This window comes from Molothrus aeneus, chromosome 11 (assembly GCF_037042795.1).
Source record: "Molothrus aeneus isolate 106 chromosome 11, BPBGC_Maene_1.0, whole genome shotgun sequence".
In the NCBI taxonomy this organism is placed as follows: domain Eukaryota; kingdom Metazoa; phylum Chordata; class Aves; order Passeriformes; family Icteridae; genus Molothrus; species Molothrus aeneus.
The window spans coordinates 1,743,951-1,764,179 of NC_089656.1; the positions used below are offsets into that span (position 1 = coordinate 1,743,951).

Sequence of the window (20,229 nt, forward strand, 5' to 3'; positions counted from 1 at the left end):
GGCACCGCTCGGGAAATTCCTACTGCACCCCGGCACCGCTCGGGAACCTCCGCCCGCACCCCGGCACCGCTCGGGAACCTCCACCCGCACCCCAGGCACCTGCTTAGGTACCTCCTCCTATATCCCGAGTACCTTCCCTGGGACTTGCTCAGATACCTTCTCCTGATCTTCGGTTCCTGTCCTGACACTTCTGCCCCGGCTCCTCCCTGTCCCCCTGGCACCTGCCCTGGTACCTCTCCACAGCCGCGGTCCCCACCCTGCCGCGCCCCCGCCAGTGCAGCCGCGGTGCCGGCAGTGCCGGGGCAGATCTGGATGAGCGCACCGTGTAAATTGCTGCTGACTGATCAAGCTGTCATTACCGCTCCATCCTCACACCCCTAACACGCTCTGTTTGACCAACGGAACCAGGAGAGCACGTCAGGGTTTTTACAAACGGACTTCCCTCGATGGTTTGTCAGTCATTCCAGCTTTTCAAAGTGCTGAAATACTGCCCTGGGTGGCCCAACCAGCCTAAAAGCGACTATTCTCTATATCAACTATTCTCACGCAATTTTGTAGTGCCTGTTACATGTGGATTTCAAAGCGCTTGTGCAGGAAAATTAAACTGATCAATGCATCAAAATCAAGTGATCATGCAGTCAGTCCAAAGGAGAGCAAAAGACTGACTTGCACAAATTCACACCTCGGGTTTCTGCCTGTTCCTGGTCCATGACTTCCCTTTCAGATCCCACCAGAATGTTCCAGCAATGTGGTTCCAGCCCCTGCCTGCCGAGAGGAGGTGAAGCATGAGCAGAGGCTGCCCAAAAAGGCAGCAGGAATTCCTTCCTTGAAAACCCTCAGAAGTTCACAAGGCACTGAACAACTGGAATAACTTTCACCTCAGTCCTGCTCCAAAGAGGAGAGGAGACCAAAGGCCCCACAGGGCCTTTCCAACCTGAACTATACCTAAGGTGAGGTAAATTGTCAGTATTGCAACATTCTCACCTTGTGGCAAGTAAAGATTTACACCTTACATATTTTAGCCACTCGAGACATATTTCAGATCTTGACAATGTGGATACTAACACACATTCAGCCAAAGGATGCAGTAACAGATGGTCTGGACTAGGCTGGTGTCCTGGGGACAACCTGGAGCGTGTGAGGGACCCCAGTGTCCTCCTTGGGGACACCCCACCTCAGGAGCCCTTCTGGCTCCCACTCTGCCAATAGTTCCACTGATACTCAACCCTGCTACTGGCAACAGCTCCACTCACAGACATCTTTTATAGATGTTTCAGTATTTTAATAATAAAACCCTCAAATTACAACAGCTGAAAATATTGGAAGGCATATTTATTGCATCATTGGCATCATCTTTATTGCAAGTCTCTCAGGTTTTGGTTACCTTGCCTGTTTTTCAGCATTTAAGCCACATCATAGTGAAAACCTAGTGCTAATACAACAACTAAACCCTTTCCATAATAAAATAACTATTGATTCATCCTTCCTTTATCAGAACAAGTAAAAAGTACAACTGAAATACTAAGGCTATCACTGAAACAGCGAGTTACCAAGGCTTTCAGTAAAGCTTCCTATAAAAAATGTGTAATTAGCAGAAATTCTGGTACTGCTCACTTATTTGAAAAATACACCAGAAAACTGTCCAATTATAAACAGAAGCCAAATTCTACCAGTACCTGCTCAGTTCAACAGTGAGTACAGAATTTCTGTAGCAGTCAAAGATTTGCCTCCTCTGTGCAGCAGTGTTTAACCACAAATTCAGTGTTTTCTGTCACAGAGACATTTTTCTGCACATGCAGCATATTCAACATGTGACAAAATATTCCACCTGCTTTAAACATTTCACTAATTAAGAGGAAACAGATTCAGACACAACAACATTAACAGCACTTCCAGACAGAAAGTATTCATTTTAGCAATATATCCTTTTCTTACAAATAGTATAGAGCAAGCGACAAAAAATTAACTCAAAAATTGCACAGATCAAATGCTCAAGAAGGTTAAATTATGTTCCAAATTAATGTAATTTTTACCAATAGAGATTTTGTTGCCTATGATAGCATTACTTAAATAAACTGTCAAGTTATGGTAAATTAAAATTACAATGCGTAACAATTCTGTCAGTTGTCACTGAAAAACAGGAGTCCAAGCCAACCTAAATTCTCCAAGGGCTTGAGTTGTTCTGGTAATACCTCACTGTTACAAAGGCTGTTCTTGAACATTCTGCAACAAAGCACTCACTGATGATGTTACTGATGTCCTTTGTGGGCTTTTTTCATCTATAAAATGGAGATAAAAGAGAAAATATCAAGAGAAATGTTGCCCCAAACCACTGCACAATTACAGACCAGCTTTCCATAGACAAAGACTTGTCACTTAATTGCTGCCATGGTCTCCAAAGCACAGGAGCAGTGCTCCCTGTGTGAGGGATGCATGGATTTATCACTGGGAAACTGCTGCAGAAGCTCTCCCAGACCAGCATCACCACAGAGCTGAGCAGAGAGGAGACCAATTTCCTGATAAACACAGGGATTAATTTAGAGTCCTTAATGACACTCTCACTCTCTTTGTACCCTGCCAGGTGGCAGTGGTGGGTTCCAAGGCTCTCTGGTCTTTTCCCTACTTGAGATCTCTCTCTCCAAGCACCAGCCCTGATGGAATTACACCAGAGGCCATTCTCGTGGGCACTGCACTGACACAAGGCACAATCCCACGGCTGCACACTCTCAAAACCTGTCTTTATTTCTGGAAGTCAGCTCAGGGGCTAACGATGAGAACCGGGCTCCCAGCATTTGCCATAAGTAGAAACTTCAGTGATGAGTACCTGCACCTGTAACCTGTAGTACTTCTTGGAAAGGTCAACACTTGTCCGTCCCTTCTGGAAAGGGTAAGACCACAAAATCAAATTCCAGTGGTTGCCCATTTTTTGGACGCCCTTCAAAAGGCAGTTGATTTCTTCAGTTGTGAAATCTTTTCGGACTCTTCTCTTGTTCAGAGGTCTCATGCTCATGGCCAGGGAACACATTTCATTGCCCTGCAAATGATTATTTTGGTGTCATTAAGAATTATGTAAATGTACATACTATTTTGCACGTGGAAGTAACATATTACAATTCAACATTTAATAGTTGTAAAGAAATGGGCCCACTGGCAAGGGAAAAATGCTTCTCCAAGGTTTCTTCACTGTCACTACTTACTAAAATACAGTATTTTTCTGTGATCTTCATTTCTGTTGTGCCTACATAGTTTATTCTTTTAGCAGGTTTATTCCTTTAGGTTTCTGTTACTTCCATACTGTGCAAATCTTCATCAATACAGGAAAAATCAGACCTTCAGATCCACCATTCTGAAAATATGTCAGCTGAAAAATGCTGAACTCAATTCAGGGCTAAATCAGTGTGACTGGAGTAGAATCAACACAGGAATATTTTTTTAATAAGGTTCATTTTGCTACTAGGCTCCTGTGAAAGGTAACTAAAAAGAAATTACACAATTCCTACTGCTTTTATTTGGCCATTTATAAACATGATTAGGCTTTGCATAACTAACCTCATCTTTGTCAAGTGAATGTATGCAATTTTCTTTTAAATGCTGACATTTCTGGCTGCACATCTCTTTGACTCTCTGTCTCTTCTGGTTAGCATCTTGGGATTTTTGTAAAGCTACAAAATTGTGAACAAGGACCATTTAGTCACTTAAAGCTAACTAAAATCTACTGAAAAACTGGATATAAAACCGTAAAGGAGCATTTATTCTAATTAATCTGAATATGTAAATGTTGCTTTGTTAGTAATATCTCATTCTCCTTAGATCTTTTTCTCATAATCCACATTAAGACATAGGGACTATTGATGAACCAGAAGCAAATAATAAGATTATTGATGTTCAAGTTGATTTCTGTGAGAGAAAGTGTAACAGTTTATTTAAATGCACAGCCATTCATCTCCAATGGCAAGAGCAGATGCTTCTCTCAATCCCCTGACCTGAACTCAAATACTGATCTTTCAGCTGTGCATATCAGAGAATTCATTTTCTGATAATACTCACAGTTTTCATAAGCAGGTGTCAAGTTATAGTTGCTAGTCCACCTAGTATTTCTACTATATTCATCTCTTTTTGAAGTATTAGATTTGTCTTTTCTATTTGGAGTCAAAAGAATGCCTTAAAAAATAAACAATAAAACATTACACACCTTTATTAGAAAAAAAGCCCAAATCATAAAACATAGGTTATGTTTTAGCAATAAAAATTTAAGCAAGAGCTATTTTTTGAGCCATACCACTAATCTGGTCTTGGAAGAAAGACTGGAAAATTCAGTTTACTTCAGCTTACAGGAAATGTGTACTTGCTAAAGATAATATATTGTTCTAATGGGCTTTCAAGATGAAATCAGTTGCTTTGGTTGGATTTTTTATGTTTTAAAATACCTTTGTGGCTTTCATAAGACAAATTACTCAATTACTGAATCTGATGGGGAAAAATATAAACAAATTTCAAAATCAACCTACTAGCTTTAATGCTCTACTGGGCATTAATGAAATAAAATAACCATGTGAACAAGGGTTTTGAAAATAAGAGTACTAAAAATAAATTTTTGGTGGGAATTTCAAAATTCAAATTTCAATTCTCATTTCAAAGAATTCATTCTTAAGGATTCCCCTTGTAGCTGTGTATCACAAGCCCCAAGTCTTTAGCAGAGCTCCCAGCAGGAACAGGAATTAATCTAATGGAATAACATGTTTGGAACTGCATAAGGAGTGGTGCTGAATCCAGGTTCAGGCAGCTAAACTCTGCTCTGAGCCTGACTAAACCTCTCCATTTTAGAAAACAACGCCACAAAAAACTGAGGAATAGCAAATGCCATGGAAGTAACCATGACAGGATTCAAAACAGGATCAATACAGCAAGTACCAGATAACTTTGCTGGGAAATAATGTGCATTACACAATTTCATGATTATAGAGTATGCATTTTCTGGCCTAATAATATACAGATTGTTCTCAGAATCTAGAGGAAAAAAAGAAAATAATTTTCTATTCACAGTCACCCATGATAAAGTTCTGCAAAAGAATTAATAGACAGCAAGGGCTTTTCACACTAGTTTCCAAACCAAGCCCTTACTTTGGAAACTGTCCTTCTTGCTCCTAAAAGTTGGTATTTCTTTATGCAGCCTGTCTTTCTTCACTGAGGCCAGCGGCATTTCTGGAAAATATAAGAGGAACACCAGTACAAATGCCAATAAGTAATAACTGTTTAATTTTCAGAATTCATTCTTTAAACCAGAAAAAATAGAGGATGTGCTTCTATTTAATTCATTAAGACCTCTAAGTATCCTAGACCCATAAGTGTATCAGGAATGGTGTGGCCAGCAGGAGCAGGGAGATCATCCTTCCCCTGTACTCAGCACTGGGGAGGCCACACCTCGAGTGCTGTGTCCAGTCTGGCCCCTCAGTTTGGGAAGGACCTTGAGACACTCGAGCGTGTCCAGAGGAGGCAACGAGGCTGGACAGGGGCTGGGAACATAAATCCTGTCAGGAACCCCTGAGGGAGCTGGGGGTGTTCAGCCTGGAGAAAAGGAGACTCAGGGGTGACCTTATCACTCTGCACAGCTCCTGAAAGGATGGCTCTAGTCAGGTGGGGTTGGTCTCTGCTCCCAGGCAACAACTGACAGAACCAGAGGACACGGTCTCAAGCTGCACCAAGGGAAATTTAGGTTGGACATTAAGGAAAGTTTTTCACAGAATGAATGATAAAGTTCTGGAATGGTCTACCTGGGGAGGTGGTGAGTCACCATCCCTGGATGCATTTAAAACAAGACTGGATGTGGCACTCAGTGCCAAGGTTTAGTTGAGGTGTTGGGGCATGGGTTGGACTCGATGCTCTTAAAGGTCTCTTCCAACCCAGTCATTCTCTGATTCTGTGAATATTGAATGAATTTACTTTGGTGTGATGTCATACATTTACTCACACATATTTCAACTTAATACATTCCTTTCTCTTAGGACTTGACTATTTCTGGCAAATGTGAGAGTCTTATGAAAGCCTATAATGAGCATCTGTCACCATGGCAAGAAACACACAAAATCCTTCAAAACAGGAGTGGCCAGTTCTGATCTCACTTAGTACAAATCACTGTAAACCAAATTCAAGTGAGTTTAAAACAGCAAGACAATCAGAAGTAAATGAACAAAAGTTCAGAATTTTAAATGCCACTCTAAAGCAATGGTTCCAAGTACTGAACATAAACTCCATACTCTGGTGAGCTGCAGATCTGTTGTTGTTACCAGCAGCCACCCTGCGGAGCTCCCCTCGGTATCTTTCTTCAGCCTCCAGGATAACTCTGTGGTGCTCACACCTGTGCAGGCATCTCTGCAACATCTTGGTGAAGGTTTTGCTGTTCAAGGACAGTCCCCCTGCTGTACAACCTGGGAAAAACAGGATCGTGCAGAAATAGCAATCACGGCTTCTAAAGGAGCCACCACAAAGTTCAGGGTTTTATTTTGCTCACTAGGATCAATTTGACTTCAGGTTTTCCATACTCATGGCACTTTTATGTGCTTTCTTGAAATACTTTGTATTTGTTCTCTTAAAAAAAAATTGTTTTCAACATTTTATGAGACTAAGTTATACTGCACTTCCACTCCAGAAGTACTGAGTGAGGCACAGATCCTCTACAGAACTACAAATATTGGTGGGATGGGAAGACATAGGCCTCAGTTCCATTTGCACATTTATCCAGGAGCCAATATATATATATATATATATATATATATATAATGTGCTATATATTTTTTTTAAACTTTGTGTTGTAACAGTTACCTGTATTAATCTGAATCAATGGTAAATCTAGTTTAGGCATGAATGGTCTCACAGGAAGCCTTGCTGTTCATTTTGAGGACATTCCCTAGGGTAATTTATGGTTTAAGATATCCTTGGATGCTCTCATGGATGCTCTCATACACCAGCTGAAGGAGAACTTGTGTGAGGAATCACAGGGAGGGCACAAATCCATATCTGTAACATTCTACCTTAAGATAAAGCAGTGCTAAAGCTCAGCTTGAATTTAGTTTGACAACTCTGATAAAAACAATGTTCAAACGTGGGTTATGGGCTGCTTTAGGGGTTCTTTTGTTTTCTGTGGGTTTTTGTTCTGTTGGGGGTTTTTAAATAAAGAAACATTGGCTTGATTACAAAATCCACTCACAAATCCAGAGTACCACCAGCATTCTCATGACCTACTGATGGAGCAGGCTGAGGAATTAGAGCCTGGGGTAACAGAGGGCTGTAGTCGTGGATTACCATGAAACTGCCTGCCTGTACTTCACAGCAGTGAGGGAGAGAGGGGCTGCAGAACACTGAGGAGGTTTAGCAGGCAAAGAAATGAGGGAAATGAGCAGGGCTACGTGTTCTTCCTCCCTCTGAAGGCAGAGAAAGGAGGAAAACACCTGCTCAAGTATTCTTCTAATTATTCTTCTAAATAATTCAAGTTACTATATGTTCTGTTTGTCAGCAAACCCACATTATTTCATGGACCAAAACTGCAATTTCTCAGTTTTATTTCAATATTTATCTTTTATATTGGAGGTAAAAAAAAGGAAGGAAAGGGAAAGGGAAAGGGAAAGGGAAAGGGAAAGGGAAAGGGAAAGGGAAAGGGAAAGGGAAAGGGAAAGGGAAAGGGAAAGGCTCAGGTTTTGTTATTATGTAAGAGGTAACAAGAGATGTGTTACAATTTCTGTCAAGTCAATCCACTTACTGCACTGCTGACTCTTTAAGGCTTCTTTAGGTACACTGGAAAGAAAGATCTAAGATAATACTCACCTAAACACCTTAAATCTGCCATTTTATGGGATGAAGATATAGCTGAAGTACTTTTGATTCTCTCAGTTTTCTCTGAGCAGAATGAATGTTGACCTAAATGAGGGAGGAAAAAAGTCACTAAGAAATATAACCCATCTTTTGCCATGGCAATCATGCATCAGCATAACTACATCCAACTGCATTTTCTATTTGTAGATTATTAAAGTATAATTAATAGAACAGCAGAAATCCAAATGAAATTTCTCAAGTTAAATGCCTCACATTCACATTTCTGTAATTCCAGAATAACCATGTTCAATTAAATGTTTATCATCACTCTCCCAAAGGATATTATTTCAACTTGTACATAGCAAATGAGCCCAGTAAACCCATATTGCTTAACAAAGTGCTATAAACTTTATTTTTGTTTGGAATCAAGTGCTGAAAAATGCAATGTATTGGAATAATACATATTCTCAGTTTAAACAGGTGTAACCTGGAGATCAGCTGGACACCTGTAAAGCTCCCATTCTGGCAAATTCTAATCTAATGAACAATTTTATAAATTAACAGGAAAGTAAACAGGGAATAAAGATTTGATTGAACTGATCCCAGTTCTGAAATAAATGTATCAGACCAGGATTCATGCAAATCTGGAAAACTTTTCTCTTAAACACATGTTCATCATGTAGGAACAGCATCAGGCAAAAGTCACTGTCACAGGCAGGTTCTATCCCAGCCTCACAGGCACAGGACCAAACCTCCATTTTCTATTAGTGCCTTTCACTGGTCAGTACAGATTAAACACTAAACTTAATCTCTGATACATTCATTTGTACAATTAGAGTCAGTTAAAAAAAACAAAGCTAAAATATGTATTAGAAGAAAAGTAGGATAAATGTTCTCCTGGTAAAACTGTGTACAATATAAAATACCAACACTGTGCAAACCTGTTGAAGGATATTACACATAAGGCACCTCTGTCATCTAATGATACATAATAAGTGATAAAAAGTAGTGATAAATGTACACAAAACTAATTAAAATCTCGTTAAGAACAAAATCAGCTCAGAAAGGAATATGTGTAGCTATTTATACCTGATGTATGTGTCTGTTTCATATTTCTAACAGTCTCTGCTGGTTGTTTAAATAACTGTTCACTGGGAAGATCAAAATGTAAACAAATTAAAACCAATAAACCAATAAAAACAATGTACATTTACCTGCAAATGAATACACACATTCCAAGGGCACAACAAAAACCCATATTAAATATATAAAGAGAAAACTCTAAAAAAATTATTCTAATTATCCCAAGCTACTGGACTTATGGCACCCAGCATGTAATCAGTGCATGTTAAAACCTGTTTCCCAGAGATCTGTGATTGGCATTCTGTGCAGTCTGTTCAGCAGGGAGTGCAGAGCTGCCGCTGGTTTCCAGAGTAATTTGCAATTCAGATTCACATAAAGATTACCAAGTGTACATAAAGCTCTCACAAAGTCTTCAGAATACGGTACCCTTCACCATTTGCAGCAAATACTCTAAAAGGCAACTGGTTTTCTTCTTTTCTTAGATTAATTAACTTCTGTGCAACCAACACACTGCTATGATACCCTGAAGGAGCATTTTTGTGTCCCTGACTCCCTCTGAAAGCCACAGGAGCAAGAAGCCTGATCCATGGTTACCTTCCAGTAACTCCTGTGCTCACACAAACACGTATTTCAAAACCAGATTTTTTTAAAATTCATATTTTAAGAATTTTGTGCATCAGAGCCCAGAACAACAACTAAAGAAGCTGTGAAATTATGCTAACCAGTAGCAAAGCAAAATTTACCTGAATGTACCATGGAAAATATCCAGGCTCTTGGTGATTTCTGTGGTAGTTGCAAAGTAACAATATAATATCAGGAAACTGCACAGAGCAAGGTGCAGTTAAAAAACACAAGAAAAACGTGGAACTCAAAAAGTCCAAAACAAAACATAACCCTCCCCACCCCAAAAAATGTAGTTGTGCTTATACTTTTCCATTGACTGTCTTGAGGGATATTCCAGATATAAACTCAAGAGAATGGAATCTGTATTTATCATTGCAAGTTAGCTATAAATAATTTTGGGTTTATCAATAGGAAAGATAAACACAAGCAGCAAAAGAAAAAGAAAATTAGCATCTGCGTGAGAGCAATGAGGAAGAGAATGGTTCCAAATAGGGCTGTTCCTTTCCCTTCCCATGCAGGGCAGCACTGGAACATGAGGGGAGAACAGCAGAGGTGCAGAAACTTTTCCCCCTGCTTTGCAGACACTCCAGTTTAGTATTTTTCCAAGCAGTTCTCTACCTGTTGTTTCCCTAGTAAGTGCACATTACAGAAACCATTGTAGTTTTGTCCAAACCAACAGCTTAAATCTTGATCTGTTACACCAGTGAGAACTTTAGGGCAAAAGCCATGGGTGATTTTCAGCACTATGCTGAAGGCATTCAAATGTGCCCTAGAAGAGGCACTCTGTACACCACCAGCACTCAGAGAGCAGCAGCTTTGCAATGCCTGTAATCTTTGATTTGTGACCTCAAAAACTCTCTGATGAAAAACACCCATGGTTAGTTACAGATAATTTAAAAGCCTGTCAATCTGCAATGACCAAAGAAAAGCAACTTAGTATTTCTGCTTAGGTGTAAAACTCTCACCCTGCCTGAAGACCAGAGCGACTTTTTCCACAAGCGGTTTTCCCATTTACATTGTGAGTTTGAGGTACACTGTCTGTTTGCAGCTCAGTGACTGAACATGGAATGTTCCTCTGTTCAGTTTGTCTGGTAGAAGCTGCATCCATAGCGTTCACTGTTTCATTTTTTTGTGGAGCAGAAGTTACAGATGGAGCAAGAACCTGATTATTCAACTTTGAGGTCAACTGTGGACAAAAGACGACTTTCTGTGTTCCTTCTGTGTATTTCTTTGGATCAACAGGTTTCACTTCATGGGATTTTAGTGCTTCAGAATTGGCTACTGAGGATTCATCTACAAATATTTCTCCTTGCACTCTTTCCTGTATTGAAAAGTACTGGTTAGTGACTATGTGAGCTCTATAAAAATGTTAAATAAATCCAGTGCCAGGATTAACTAGATAGTCTAACTCTGACAGTTAAGCAAATTCCAGAGAAGCTTCAGAAAACCCCCTGACCAAGCTGAGGGCCAGCAAGACAGCAATGCCACTGAATGTGTTGAGGGGATACTTCCTAAATGCTAATTTCAGGCTGAAGTAAGGAATTTGCTACTAAGGCACTGCTAGAAAGTAAGAGCCATCTAAATAACTCATAAACTTGCTGTTCCAAAGCCACAGATACACAGCAGCTTTAAAGCACAAGGAGAAAATGAAAATATCTCAGCCTATGTTTGCATTCTTCTTTATCATCTATTCCACCACAGCCATACAACCCTGGGCATTTCATGCATGCAAATATTAAAATTATAGATTTGAATGCCCAGCAATTCAATTAAATTAACTGAATTAATTAAAAATTAATTCAACTTCTTTTTCTATCTCATAGAAAACCTGGGGTTACAATCAACAAGAATACTTCATACAATACAGATGCCTCCGTTCTCTGCACACCTGTAACTCAGTCTGATCTACAATACTGATAAAAGCTGCAGGTTGTACTTTCACACAAATCCAACGTGTGTTCCTGGGTTTTTTGCTCACATGGAAATTATCTTAAGGATTTACTTTCTCTTTCTCCTTAAACTCTGGAAAGATGTGATTAGTTTTATACTATTTTGGTAAGTAGGCCAACCTCATCGTGCTGTTTTTCAATTGAGTTTATTCTGTGTAAAATTTCTTTCGCTTTCTTCCAGTAGTCTTGCAGACATCTTTTTCTGACTTGCACATCCAAATCTTCTGCATTGTTCACATTTAATGACTTATCACATAATTTCAGAGACAACTGTTCAGCTTTATAAAATAGAAAAAAAGATTAATATTTAAAATTTTATCAAGTAACATTTTAAAAGTATTTATTATATGTTAGTATGCTGAGGGACAGCCCCAATAATTTAATGCAAAATAACAATTTTTATAAACCTTAAATTTATACATAAATGTTAACACACTTGAAATATATGCTGCAGTAATAAGAGGTGAACTTGCAATTTTAGTTCCTATAAACTGTTTTCACAATGATGCTGTGAAAAAAAAAAGCTTTTTCATTGAATTAGCTCTGGGTTCTTCACCAGTATGAGTCTCTGCTTTTTTAAAAAACAATTCTGTATTAATGGACACTACAAATCACACCTCCCCAATCTTACTCAAACCTCTCAGTTGTGCTTGCAGCACAGAAATGTGGATACAGGTTTATTTTTTCCTAATTAGCAACTGCACACCCTCCACGCTCTAGAGATTAGAGGACAAGGTCTCTGTTTCATGGGAGGGATTGTACAGATAAGTAATAAAAAAACTGAGATGGGGGACCTAAAAATACATCCTATTTTAGAAAAAAAAGATCAAGATTTCTTAATAATAGAAATTAATGTACACACAGTGATTTTGGGCTTGATTATCTCCTGGTTTATTCTCTCCCTCTAGTGGTACATCCCCAGGAAGAGAGCACCCACTGGGTGTTAAATGACAATGTTCGTATTCTCCACACAATTTATAGATGGGAAAGCTTTAAGAGCTGGCCCTCCATGGAGAGGTTTCACAAATGCATTTTTGCAACACTGTTGGAATTTTTACTTCTCTTTTTTCTGCCTAAGTCAGTTCTTGATGACAAGTAAGCAACTTTCTGTGCAGAAAACAAACATCTTTTGGAGTACACAGAATTACAAAGCTGCCACAGTTAAAATCACTTGGGGCATCAGCAGAACCCAAAGATGGAAACAATCACTCTCATTTTTAAAGCAGGAACAGCAAGCTTACTCATTTGTTTGCAGTTCTGCAGCACAAAAGTAGCAGCTTTGATGAGTTCCTCGTCCTGAGATTCTGTCAATACCTGAATCATAAGTGGCAGACCATTGTTCTGAAGCAGCTCACACTGGTTCTCTTCTAGAACAGGACATGGTAAAGGACAGCTTTGCTTTCAGCCCCACACACCTTAACCTTACAGTAATTTTAGGGGCCAATACTGGCAACTCTCTGCAAGTTTCTGTAGAAAGAGAGATTTTCATTCCAGACCCGAGCCTGCTGCAGTGACAGCAGGACAGCTTTACATCCCACAGGATGATTTGACCAGAACTCAGATTGCTGTAAGGAAACTGAAGGATCACTGAGACAAATTATACAATGGAGTTCCAAGCTCATTCCAAGCTCATTAATTGTGGCCTGAAACATTTGAATAATGACTCCTGTATTTCCTCTCTTCCATTACCTGCTCTTGGAGTAGATATGTGACATTTCTGTGAGGCCTGAGATGTAGAAATATCAAAATCTCAAGGTTTATAATTAGCAAAATAAAATGAGTAGTTTAATCCTGGTCTAGCCAATCTGTTCCAACTCATTTATTATGTAATTAGCTGTATTTTTATTGTGATCTCATTCACATATGTATTCATATAACTGATAACTTGCTAAACATAGTTCTTTCCTCTTTACACTTAATAAAAAAATAAAAAAATTTTAACACTTTTATTTTGACAGTGTTGATATTTTAAGAGAAACTTTTTTTCTGTTGAAACAACTGTTCAATAATTTTTTAATAATTTTTCAATTCAAAAGACATTTTCCATTAAGTCTTGTTTCACTAATTCTTCATGAGAAAATGTCTGCTAAAATAAATTTGTGACTGATTGAGCTAATTCCTGAACACATCATTGGCACTCAGAGGATGAAAATCAACCGGGATTTTTGAACATAAGGCCTTTTTCTTGTTTATCTAAACATACATGAGAAAAACCAGAAGTACAAATGAATTTCCCTTTCTATTTGCTTGCACTACCACAAAACACCAACTGAAGTGCTGTATTTGTACCAGATGTGCTTGGACAAGCCCTGAGGAACATGACAAAAACATTTCAGGGCTACCTGCTGCTTCTGTGTCTTGAAACCAATGCTCTTAGATGGCTTTTACAAATAGTACTGGCCTTGTAAGCAGTGGGTAGGAGCTGTATGTGCCAAGGACCATGAAAAGGGTCTCAAGACAACCCATTTGCTATGTCTGGACTGTAGTAGCTTTCAGGTCTGGATTAACTATTCCCTGGGATACCTAAGCCCAGCTTTGAATTCTTGCATATTTAGTCTACTATTCAAAGCTATTAAAGACACTTCCTGCTGACAAGCTTTAAAATTTAAAGATGGAACATTATAGAAAACTTTTTGTTCAAATACTGACATTGTATTATTTAATAGAACTCTCTCTCGTGTCCCAGCCTTGATGAAGTGACACCACTGGAGGAGTCACTGGATGAGAATTTAGGAGAAGCTGACAGACAGGAAAAAAAAAGCAAATCTTACCACAAACTTCAGTAAGGTGTCCAATTGTTAGAATAATACTGATTTTTTCTCCTGTGCTCAGTGTCTCATTGGACAGCAGCTTCAGCAGCTCTGACACAGTGTGATACTTTGCCAAGACAACACCCATGGCAGCTGTTTGTTAAAATAATTGGAAGGAAAATAAACTAGATCATGAGTGTAGAGGAATTATCCAAGGATCAAATGCTGGTTTTGAGGGAACTGTACAGAGCCCTCAAAGCCTTGGGCCTGCTCCACCTTGAACAGTTCAGATTAGCCCACCCCTCCTGTGCTGCTCCCAAATCCAGCCCTGCCCATCTTCCCAGCCTGTGCTCCATGGAGATGAGGCAGAAGATCTGATGAATGAGGAGGGCTTTGCACTGTGCAACTTTTGGAGATCCCTGCTGAGTTCCTCCATGTCCTTGATCAGCTCCAGCATGGAGCCAGAGAGAGTTGAATACAACAACAGAGTATCTGCCATAGAGAGCAGGGGGCAAACCCTTCCTGGCACTGGAACACCCCTGCTAGACCATCCACGCTGAGGCCCAGTCCTGTCACACCCAACTGATCTGAAACCACCCTCACAACCAGTGCAGGCTGATGCTTTTAAACTTTTGGGAACTTCCATTTGAAGCTCTTATGGCAGAAGTGGGAGATACACCAACCATGGCCACAGCACAGGTTCATCAGCATCACAGGTTTCTGCAAACCTTCTGTGAAAAACACAAAACCTCATCAGGAGAGCAGTACCCAGCCAGCAGACCAGAGCAGAGTGTGCTGTGCAGAAACACCACATTCCTTCAGCTCCCCCTCTGAATTACTAAAGCTTCCTTAAGCTACACAATTTATTATTCAGGCACAGGCCTAACTCCAGGATCCAAACTGACTGGTGAAATCCAGGCCCAGAGCTCAGCTTTACTTACCCAGCACAGGCTGTAGCATCTTATTTTTAATTTTCAGTTGGGTTTAAATGTCACTGTATTTATTTTAGCAACAATGGGACATTAATCTACCTCAGATGAACTGAATCACTCCCCACTTACACCTCTGACTTTTAAAAAGCACTGCAACATCCACTGGGATGTGTATAACTTAACTGCCTTTCAGCATTCATTTCTGCAACTTTTCCACCAGCTCAAGACTTTAAAAATTGCATTTTAAAACTACCATAGATCAAAAATGTCTTTTGACTCACAGTTATTAGCAATACAGGCATCCAGAGTCTTTGTTACTACCACGGCAAGTTTCATGCTGGAGTGACTCAAACAAGAATCATGCATAAGCTCAAGGAGAACTTTGGCTAATGTATCCAATCCTCCAATAGAAGCAAAATATTTCTGCACATATGCTTAGTGGAAAAAAGAAAAAAATGTGATTTAAGTGACAGAGTTTACAAATTATTTTAGCATTTCACCAAATAAGTCCATCAGAGTTTTTCTGTGCATGTGTTAGTCATTAGATTTCTTATACAACAGAAGCTGGATATACATTAATCTCAAGAAATGCAGTAACTGCATATAAAATAGCAACATGAAAACATGACCCTAATTTGTGCACACAAATGGCAGACATCATGCCCGAGTTCAACCTAAGTCATTGTTTTCAGTCATGTCATAAGGACTTGAATTTAGACACACTTTTAATCAGAACAGCTCCCAACAGTTTTACTGACCCTATGCAATGTCACCAGACTGTGGCTGTGGACTTGAGCACAGCGCAGTGTAAGCAAAGATGGTGGAACACAGTGGTCAGAGTCAGAAGAACAGCAAATGACTTTGAGATAGAGAGAAATTGACAAGAAAGAAAAAACCACTTAGCTCTCTAATCAAACTTCCTTTTATCAAATGCAAAATTGTGTAAAGCTTGAGCTGCACTTACAGTTATTTGCAACTGTGAGACCAAGAAATGAACAGATGGGACGAACTATCTCAGGCTCTGTGCAACTCTCCAGCCACTCTTTGGCATAGGGAAAAACCGAACAGCAAATGTTTTGATTATCTTCTGCAAAAGTAAAAACAAATTCCCCCAAATCAAAACGCAATGAAATCAACTTCAGCTGAACAGTAAAAATGAAACCAAAGCGTTACCGATTTGGAGAATATCTCTGAAGTTCTTCCACAATTTTCAGAGCAACACATACCATTCTGGGGGTTGTTGACACAGGCACAGAGAGTGCTGCACACTGAGCACCAGAGCTGATAGCAGGGATCAGAGGTTTCATCTGACAGATTCTTCTCAGACGTGGAGAGAGTTGTTCTGTTAAAGACAATGCAAACAAGTCCCAAACAGTCAAGGAAACATGGCTGCTAATCAGTCCATTATTTGTCTGTTTGAATTGCAAGCCTGTTTACCTGAACAACTGCAGCAGCAGGCTGATGCAGCCTGTGTCTCTGACACAGGTTTGCCCATTTTCTAAAAGAGAACACACACAAGACTCCAGAGACAAATGCAAGTGCAGACAAAATCTTAACAGCAAGTTTAAGTGACATACGTACATTCCCCTTCCTAGGCACAAATCCTGCCCAGAAGGAAACAAAATCATATCAACATATTGGTCAATAACCTTTCTATGTCTCTCTCTTTCTAGACACTCTCAGAAACTATGTGTTTGCATTTGCAAATTATATTTTTAGAACTAAACCAAGTTCTGTTGTTTAAGGAAATCCCAGTGAACAATGACCTACTTCAACAATTCAGGTTCAGTTACATGCAAACATCCATCTTTATAAATTAACTTCACCAAAACATTGCTTATTGACTCTTCTAGATTTTGGACTGCAGACTGGCAAATAGAAAAGGAGTGTTGTAACACAGAGTAAAAAACCCAACTTACTATTATTTGACACCAGTACTAAGATGACATAAACAGACATTCTTTTCAAGTTCACACCAGAATCCTTTTTAATTAAAAATAAAATGAGGTCTTCAAACAAGGCAGAAGTACACAAAGTCTGTTGACAATACACTGAAAACAGAAAGTGAAAACCATTAAGTCCTAAAGTAAGCCACTCATCATCCTAAATGATTAAGTCTCAGTTGTGGCCAGTATGTGGGGAGCAGAGACAGGGCAGGACTATGAAGTGCCTGAGGGCTTCCCCCTGCAGTGAGTTCTACACCAAGCAGGACCCTGGCAAGCTTTGGAACAATCCAGGAGTCATTGAACACTTGCTGCTGAGGGAGAGGGGAGTGCAGGTGTCTGGAAACTCAAAGACACCCTGTGTGCACCACTCAGCAAGGCACTGATCAAATCCAGGCATGGACAGGGCAACTGGGGCACCCTCTCTGCCCCTGCTCCACTGACAAGCTTGTAGTCTCATTTTGTGAGACCAAAAGAAAATGGAGACAAAGCAGGAGCACAAGTAATGGCAGGGGGCCATAGTGCACTCAGCAATACAAACAATATTATTTTGATTACCATTACTCTCTATAATAATCCCCAATGTAAATAAAGCGGCTTCCTTTACGATGCAATGAGCACTCGACTTGGCAAGGTCACTTATAAACATCAAACCTCCAATTTCTCGAAAGTACTCGCTCGCTTCACCTACAAGAGGAAAAAAGAACAGACACTTTTGCTTTTGTTTCTCTGCAAATTGAAAGGCTTCTAAGATTTTCCAGCATCTCAAGCCTTATGTCCTTTAGACATTTTTACAGTGCCCACCAGTTCTTGGCATATATGGTGAACAGAAATGACTGCATTGCTTCTAAGGAAAAGCCTTTCTTACTGTTTTGTTGGCAAATGGAATAGATAGTGATCAAAGCCTCCTTCTGAGACAGAGGGCAGTCCATCTGATATTTAAGGCATTCAAGCAGTAAGTTCAGATCTGTTTTCATATCTAGGAGCAAACACAAAAAACTTCATTAAAATTGTTATATTTTCTAGATATTAATCTAGTCACTATTAGAATAAACCTGTCCAAAATGTAGTATGTACATGCATTTTAAAAAAGGGGGAAAAGTGACCCAAAATGGAGCCACATCATTTCTATTCAGTCACAAACAACAAACCTAGAAATATTTCTGTCCATAGTTTGTTATTTGAGCATGATTTCCTTTGCAGAGTAACAGCCTCCTTGTAATATTTCTGGCCTTTAATTACTAGTAATTCTTAGTAAGTCTGATGTAAATTACTAACTCTTAAATTCACAACTGCAAGGTGCATTAAGTGTAAATAATACACAGCCATTAAAGTATTCAGAGTGCAAATAAAGTTCAGAGTGCAGTTGAAAATCTATGGAGCAGTAAGGAAGGAGTCCAAGAGCACAAGGCTGCTCCGTGTACTGAGTTACAGGAGACATAAACCATGCAGCTCAGCAGCAGAGCCCTCAATCAGGTGCTTGGAGACATAACACAAAATATTCTCTGGGCACCTACATACAACCCAAAGTGGGTAAGCAGACTTGGAAAATCTGCTTCTCAGTCTTTGGGCTATCATTAGAAGACTTACTTGATAATTATCTCTAACAGTGACAAAAGGTATTGCTTACTGTAAACCCTTACAAGGTTTGAGGGTTCTTAAACAAGTTAAAATACAATAAAAATGTGGATAAATATTAGCAAATTAAAAAAAAAAAGAGTGACTTTGTGGTGGTGTGTTTTACTATGTGTGTAGGTTTGGCATTGGATTTACCCTTTGCATATCCAATACAGTATCCAAAATTTGGCAACTAGGAAAAAGCACCAAGCAAGTTTTCCCAACTGCTCACCACCCCACAACAGGCCTATCAATAAAGTCTGCTAAAACTTTGTAAAATTGATGCAGATTATAATGACAAATTATATTAGATATCTTACCACACTGATTTATCTGCACCTTTTGAGAGTTCATTTTTGTTTTATCTCTGTTCTTGTTCTACAACAGCAAGGAAAAAGTGTTTTCAGTTCTGTTCAGATTAGCAGTGTTTATAAGATATGCAGTAGAAATGACATCATTTTTCTAAAATGCACTTTTCCCAGTTTTCTGCTTTTACTCTGTCATCTCTCACACACACAGCTTAATGTATTCTTGTATGGCAAAGTTTTCCTTTGGAAATACAGTATTTTATAACAGCCCTGCATTTGTAACTACCAGGTTATCATCTTTTGAGAGTGGCCATTCTGCAGAAATCAGGTCATTCCATGTTACCACTGAGAGGCTTTACTCTCAGTAAAGAATATCTGACAGTAAAAGAATATCTGCTCTGTGTCACTGATCACAACAAAGCTGATCCAACTTTCCTTACAAGAGTGGCCAACTTTGCCATCAGCCAAGAACTGGCACTAAGACCAAGTCCTGTTTCTTAGGGGGTGAACACTATCAAACATTTGGCCTCTTGCTGCTCAAGGAGCCACTAAACCATCAGCATTGTTCTGGCAGTACTGATCAAACCAAGGGCAGCGAGCACAGAGACATATTCCTTACAGTGAGAACTCACTGAAATTCACCAAAGACATTGTCACATGAACCATTCCATGAACCATGTAACCCACAAAACCCCACAGCATTGCTTCTTCACAAACCCAACAGGGCAGCCTCTGAGAGCAGAGCAGGAGTGACATTCAGCTTTGGAGGCAGGAGGATGCTCCCTCAAACGTGCCCCAAGCCCCAAACACAGAAGGTTGATGCAAGCATCACAGTAACCTCCTACAATTTCTCAAAAAATTACTTCACTCCAGGTAGAAACTTTAAATCAGTGGCGAATGCAGCTTAAGAATGGATTTGTTTTCCTTCTCAAAGTGGAGCAAAGGCTCAAAGCAGAATCATTGTCATCTTAATGAAGACAGCCAGCCCTGCTTTCTCTTGGGAGTTACTGATGGCCCCCATTCCTTTGCTGCTTCCCTTAAAGAGCCAGAATTGAGAGAGTTCATCTCCCTGCAGCCTTTCAGAAGTGAAAACAGACACGCATTTCATTTTCCTGCAAATCCAACCCTGCCACAAGGAAAAGCTTGCGAGCCTTCCTCACGTCTTTCTGTCCTACTGCCACCACCCCGCCAGCCGAAGAAAAAACCAAACCCACCCA

The 20,229-nt window shown here is 39.7% G+C and overlaps 1 protein-coding gene across 1 annotated transcript; it reads right to left on the reverse strand.

The window, feature by feature from the left end:
* Positions 1-1,975: 1,975 nt before the first annotated feature.
* TERB1 (telomere repeat binding bouquet formation protein 1) lies at positions 1,976-19,058 on the reverse strand. The gene is made up of 20 exons (XM_066557665.1): positions 19,025-19,058; positions 17,956-18,066; positions 17,646-17,774; positions 17,064-17,195; positions 16,582-16,642; positions 16,371-16,486; positions 16,109-16,231; positions 15,426-15,578; positions 14,234-14,365; positions 12,704-12,829; positions 11,583-11,740; positions 10,479-10,834; positions 8,896-8,957; positions 7,819-7,911; positions 6,255-6,425; positions 5,122-5,202; positions 4,048-4,161; positions 3,555-3,662; positions 2,825-3,057; positions 1,976-2,279 (listed from the first exon to the last, which is right to left on the reverse strand). Exons 1-20 carry the CDS (start codon positions 19,056-19,058, stop codon positions 2,250-2,252), a joined length of 2,523 nt encoding a protein of 840 aa, XP_066413762.1. The 3' UTR covers positions 1,976-2,249.
* Positions 19,059-20,229: the final 1,171 nt, after the last annotated feature.